A 6,351-nucleotide genomic window follows, 5' to 3' on the forward strand; every position below is an offset into this window, starting at 1 on the left:
TTGCCATGCCATCACTCATTATTTATCATTAAATGTTAAATTAAAATACATTTTTGTCATTAAAAAGAGCCAGGGTTGTCATCACACAGGGTGGTGTCCTGAGTGTGGATGTGTGTTGTGGTGTGTGTGTGTGTGTGTGTGTTGTGTGTTGTGTGTGTGTGTGTGTGTGTGTGTGTGTGTGTGTGTGGTGTGTGTGTGTGTGTGTGTGGTGGTGTGTGTGTGTGTGTGTGTGCTGTTGTGTGTGTGTGTGTTGTGTGTGTGGTGTGTGTGTGTGGTGTGTGTGTTGTGTGTGTGTGTGGTGTTGGTGTGGTGGTGTGTGTGTGGGTGTGTGTGTGTGTGTGTGTTGGTTGTGTGTGTGTGTGTGTTGTGTGTGTGAGTGTGTGTGTGTGTGGTGTGTGTGTTTTTGAACATAAACAGCATCAGTTTAACATGCAGGTTCTGTAAAAGTAGAAACAAATAAGAACAAATCATCATGATTCATAAAACGCAGGGTGGCCGTTTGATATTTTTCCATGTGCCATACTGTGCAGTATTTGTTCACTTCAGCTCACTCAAGCAGCATGTGGGAGATACATATGGATATAATAATAATAATAATAATAATACCCATGAATGCAGATAAGAATGCAAAGAAAAGAAGAATGGTTGCTCCGTCAGTCCAACATTAGGGAAGCTGATTGGGAGGCAAGGAGAGGTTCACTGTAATTCCAAGAGTACAAAAAAGGGCGATTTGTAACCGTGGCCTGTTAAAGATGGAGCTTCAATTGTAAACACAGTGCTAATGCATCGACTGCCATTCAAAACCATGGAGAAAGAAAGACAGATTCCTTTTTTTGAGTGTTTCCCAGTATATAAGGGTATAGCTTTTTCAGAATTCGCTGCTCCATTCTGTTAAGGTGCCGCGTCAGGAGTAGGGACACACACCCCACGTTGACCGAGCAAGCCATAACCCCCCCCCCCCGCCCCTCCCTCCTTTCTTCTCTCATTTACTTGGGTTGCTGGTTCGGGCAAAATAGCGAACTGGAAGACCCTAGGATTGGAAACATCAAAGGAGAAAAGTTTGATGCCGCCCGGAGTAATCACCTTGCTTTGTTTTCGTTTTTTTTTCTTCTTATAAATTGTTTTTCTACAAAAATTCTGCATCCTGTTTCTGTTCGTTACGGTTGAAGCTCACCCCAAAACCGCACAGAATCATCCTGAGGTATTTTATTTGATACAATTTGGCTTTGTGAACCCCAATCGATCCAGCAAATCAGTTTTAAGATGGTTAACATGTTTCTTTTTTGTATTTTCTGCCTGTACGATTGTACAGTTTGGTAATGCTATAAAAAGTGTCGATGGGCACTGCGCGCGTGTACTGGGAATGTGCATGTGCAAGTTTTTCTGCCTTAAGTTATCACAAAAAAAACAAAGAACTAACAAACATGCTTACATCAGGTTAAGACCATGTTCCTGGTTAAGACTTCCTTCCGTTTTGCCATGCACCCACCTTACTCACACTATGGAACTGATGGATGAGCTCTACAGTGGACTTACTCGGTCCATCCCCTCACCATCTTGGCCCCCAACCCATCCCACATTGAACACCAACGCTGTAAAGGTAAACCAAGGATCCATCACAGTAGTCTTCAGATCCTCAAGAACCCTGGTTGACTGCGGATCAAAAGCTAAGCTGATGATCAATAACCCCAGTTAGACTGTGGTGGTTGGATACCGTATAGCTCTGCTATTGCTGTATCAACCGACCAACTGTTCTTAAAAAAAGAAGAAAGTGTTCCTTCTATAGTTATCCAACACTCTAGTGATGTGTCACCAGGCAAGGAAGAAGGGAAAGGAGGAAAGAAGCGAAGGAATCGTCAGTCCTTTTTTTTATACAAAATACCTGTTTCTCAGTTGCAGGGAGGTCGAAAGACAAAAACACATCAGCGGCACATCAGCGCCCACCCCCCCCCCCAACTCAGACAAGGTGGTGGTGGTGGACACGGTTGTCATTTCATCCTTTCCTCCCTTGTTTTCTACCCTCTTTGCTCTCTTCCCTTCCACCATTTCCATTGCTCTTTTGCAACAGGATGACACTGATTTACTAAGCACAAAGGTCAAGGATAAAAGGTTTTCGATTGTACAAGTATCCCTCCACCGTATTTGGCAAGACACAGTCCCTTTTTCCAAAAACATGTAAAATATGTGTCTGAGAGTGTATTTGTGTGTATTTTGTCTTCTCTGACACAGATATAAATCAACACATGCAAAATAATCTACTACTCTTGATGGTATTTTTCAGAAAGCTATGCTTTTTCAAAAGCATACGTGGGAGAGAGGTTTTAAAACTAATGGCTATTGTGCTACCAAATAAGCAAACACTAAAATCCTACATAGGGGGATCCGGATGCCAGAATCCCTAATAAATCTTATAGTTTAATAGAATAAAAAAGCAATACTTTGCAATTATTTTTCTATGTGCAGAGCCATAAATGAAATGCCCATCAGATGCCTCAGGTTTCCCCGCTTGTGTGTCCCTTTCTATCAGTGATTTTCTCTTTTTATCCGTCAGTCTGTAAACATTATGCATTGATAGCACCTACATTTCTCCCAGCGTCTCATAACTATCATGTCCCTTTAGCATTAGCCTAACATTTAAACCAAAATTCTGAGCGAGAACACCGACAACCCTCTGCCAACGACTACCGGAGGCTCCGCTCTGCGCCATTTAGCTCATCTCCATTCTCCCTTTCTCTCCTCTTGCACTGCCAGGTGTCTCGGTAGCCATATTTGTCAGAGTAACAAGCAGCAGACCGTTGGACTAGCTTACTGTGACGCCTCGGCCCTCCTGGGACGCCTCCATGTCTGGCCGTGACATCAAACGTGCCCATCTGGTCCCTCTGTCAGGCCTCTTCTCCTCAACTAGAGAGCTGCAAGCTTGACAGTGGAGGTGGAAAGGAAACAGGGGGGGGGGGGGGGAGTGGTTGAAAGAGAGGTTATCTCCTCTCTCTCGCCCTCTAATTCCCCTCGCATTCCCCCATGCTCCTTACCACTAACTTACAAACTTCTATCACAAATCAAATACCTCTTTCCCAACAAGGCCTGTAGGAGTCCTTCTATGTCCCGTTAATGGGACTAAGCCATTTCCTTAGCCGTTAAAAAACCTACAGGGTAATGATTCCACTCACATTTACACCAGGATACCTTGTGGCAGCGTGCTGACCATGCAGCCAACTCATTGGTACATGGCAGAGAATGGACAAAAAAGGTGATATCATCTGCAAAGAGAGTAGTAGTAGTAGAAGTACCGCCATACCCAAGTGGGCACAAGTTCTTTTGGATTACAATGTTGAAGAGAAGAAGAAAAACGTAGTGTGGCTATGGCATCCCTTTGTGGATAACATAGTTGATAAATTATAATACAAACCCAGAGAGCAGTAAGGAGGAGAGAACACATTATTTCTTAAGTCAACTAAACATCTGACTCCAGACTGGGGATTTTTTTATACACCCGCCTATTGCTGAACTGGGCTGAGTTTAGGACACCACGTGGGGCCGGGTATGCACTAGTCTTAGAGGCTGAGTAAGGCATCACATGCTCTTTATTGTACATGTCATTGGCTATCCGCCCGTCCCGTGAGCAGTATGAAGTGGTAGATTTAACAGAGGAGCGGAGATTGTTCGCATCGTTGCGTGTTTTGATGGGGGGCGCTCCGAGGACCGCTGCAGGTGAGGCCACTGCCAGCTGTTTGTAAATATCTGAGGAGCTACGCCCGTGGACCAGTCTGCTGCTGGTGTCGTCCCTCAGCGAGTGGCTGAGGAAAGGGTTGTCCGAGCCATGGGCCGGGTACAGGGACTGGCTCCTCTTGCTCTCCTCGAGGTTGTGGTTAAACATCATCGATTTGGACCCGGTGCCAAACAATCTGCCGGAGTAGGGACGCATGCCGAAGAGGTTGGCGTAGTGCGAGTCAGATGCAGACTCCAGGAAGCGATCCTTCTCCTTCAGGCTGACGCTGCGCGCCGGTCGACCCAGGTCCACATCCTTGGGCTTTTCTAGCATGATGTTGTCGAAGGAGTGCTGACGACTCAGCCTCAAGCGGTTTCTCTTTTGAACGTGTGGCCCATCCGTCTGCGGCCAATACAGACCAAACATTTCGTCTGGTTCCTGCTGCTGTTGGTGGTGCATGGTGGGACTGACCAAGGGGTCCGCAAGGAGCTGGTCCTCGCTAATGTCATACAGGTTTGCTGTGTGGAGGCATGCTTCACACCGATTGTATGGTGAGCGTGTGGCAGAAGTTGCAGCAGGAATAGCAGGGGTGTATGACCCTGTTGGGGGGTAGCTAGAGGACACTTTGGACAAGCAAGACCGGCAGTGTGTCTGTTTGTAGCGCTCAATGGATTCATGTGGGGACATGTTTTTCTCTTTCAGGTTGTAGTGTTTAGAGTAAGTTGGATCTGGGAGAAGATCTGAGTCGCCGTGATGCAAAGGGGAGGAGTTTAGATGAATGATGGGCTGCTCACACTTCCTATAGTTGTCGCTGTGGTCGGAGTAAATCTCGGGGTAATCCAAATCGTCGGCAGCGAGGCCGCGGCTCTCACGGTAGTGCATGGGGTCTGTATGCAGGCTCATCTCTCGCTCTGAGTCGATGGTATAAACTTTCTCTCCTCCTACTACTCTGCCGGGTTGGTTGGGTCCAGCGGTGACTGGCTTAGTTTTTAAGTAGGACAGCTCTACCTCACTGCAGTCCCTTGGGTATTTCGATGGCACCGATCTTTTTTTTAAGTTGTCCTTGGGCTTCAGGTGCTTGTTGTTTTCTGGGTCCTTGTACGAGGCCGCCCTGCTGGAACAGTCGGAGATGTCAGAGTGGGCTGCTTCCTCAGGGAGGTAGCGCTGTGTCTTCATTGACATTCGTGGGTCTGGCATGAGCATGTCGGGCATCGGAGGGGGTCCAGGTGGCGCCGAACGAAGCGTGTCCACCGATTTCTTCCACAGCGTTCGGGGAGGCTTGGCGTTGGTCTGGACTGAGTCGGCGTTGACCGCCACCTCTACTGAGTTGGGGTTGGCATCATTCAGGGTCAAAGGATGCTGGCCTCCCTGGAAGATGTAGTTGTTAAGGTGGTCTTTGTGCCGGTTAGCAAGGTAAGACTGCAGGTCACCGGTGTCCCCGTAGATCATATCTTTGGGAGCATAGCTACGGTTGTCGGCGTAGATGAAGTTGCCCTTCTCCGCCATCATGTCCATGATCATCGGGCCGGCTGAGTGCATGAACTCACGTTTGGGTGAGTTCATGTGGGAGCCGGCCAGGTTAGACATGTTGGTCATCTGTTTGGCTGATTTTATTAGCTTTAGCATTTTGTCCTGGGGGCTAAAGTCCAAATCGGACTTTTTCTTCATGTCAATGTGGACGCCATGGATGCAACTCCAGATTCCCTGCATGACGACACATGGTTGAACAAGTGGAATGGATGAGGGGGGGGGGGACCAAATAAGGGATACATGGAAGAAAGGTTTGATGGTTTGATAGACATGGAAGGAAACAAACAGAATAATGATTAGATTTGTACCAAACATACTTGTGGTCTATATGTTGTTTTGAATTGGTGACTCAGTTAATCATAGTATATTGAACCATGCAAACATCGGAAAGAGAATTAAATGAGTCTTTCGTTCATTCTGTCTGAAACACGCTGTGCCGTTCCGTTTATAAAGACATCAAACTGTGCCTAGCAATAAAGATGGAAATCTGTTTTGTTGACGATAGGAAATCTTTTAAACAACCGTGAATGATTGATATAAGAGGATGATGCGTTAAAAACAACAACAACATCATTCGGGGTTTTCTTAGAAAGGCTTTCCAATTATCATTAACACACCAATGAAACAAAACACACACACAATGTTTTTAAATACAGGACCACACTTTTTAAAAGAATATATACTGATAGAGAACATATGATACAAAAAGACAAGTCTAGCTGCAGCTACTGTTTGAGAAAAAGTAACTTTTCAACCTGAGCCTTTTTTGACAGGAAACAACAATAAGGAGGAAATTGCGGTTACTCTGATTGGGAGGGAGGTTTTTAAAACCAGTCTTTGTCTATGGACTAACAGCCAATCAAGCAAACAGTAATGTCACACTCTTTTTTACGGCTCATCGTAAAAAAGAATGAAACTTTGTGATTTTGAGGCTATTTCAGTGAAACAAGGCTGTTTTGAACATTTAACAGATTTATGCTTAATTCTCTCAAAAAGTTACTGAAAGATACATTCTCCCAGTTCAGAAATACATCCTTAAAATGCGTTTATAACGTTAACGAATTGAAAGTGCTTTGTGGTTCAGCACACATTGTGTGTCACATATCACCACAAGA

The 6,351-nt window shown here is 45.6% G+C and overlaps 1 protein-coding gene across 1 annotated transcript in view; it reads right to left on the bottom strand.

Annotated features, from left to right (window-relative positions):
• Nucleotides 1–371: 371 nt before the first annotated feature.
• grin2aa (glutamate receptor, ionotropic, N-methyl D-aspartate 2A, a) overlaps nt 372–6,351 on the bottom strand; it is an 18,259-nt gene continuing 12,279 nt past the window's right edge. Inside the window, exon 5 of the mRNA XM_010796103.1 lies at nt 372–5,410. Coding sequence (XP_010794405.1) covers nt 3,452–5,410 — 1,959 coding nt within the window. The 3' untranslated portion in view covers nt 372–3,451. The remainder of the gene's footprint in view (nt 5,411–6,351) is intronic.

The sequence above is a fragment of the Notothenia coriiceps genome, unplaced genomic scaffold (genome assembly GCF_000735185.1).
Source record: "Notothenia coriiceps isolate Sejong01 unplaced genomic scaffold, NC01 NC01_scaffold00037250, whole genome shotgun sequence".
In the NCBI taxonomy this organism is placed as follows: Eukaryota; Metazoa; Chordata; class Actinopteri; order Perciformes; family Nototheniidae; genus Notothenia; species Notothenia coriiceps.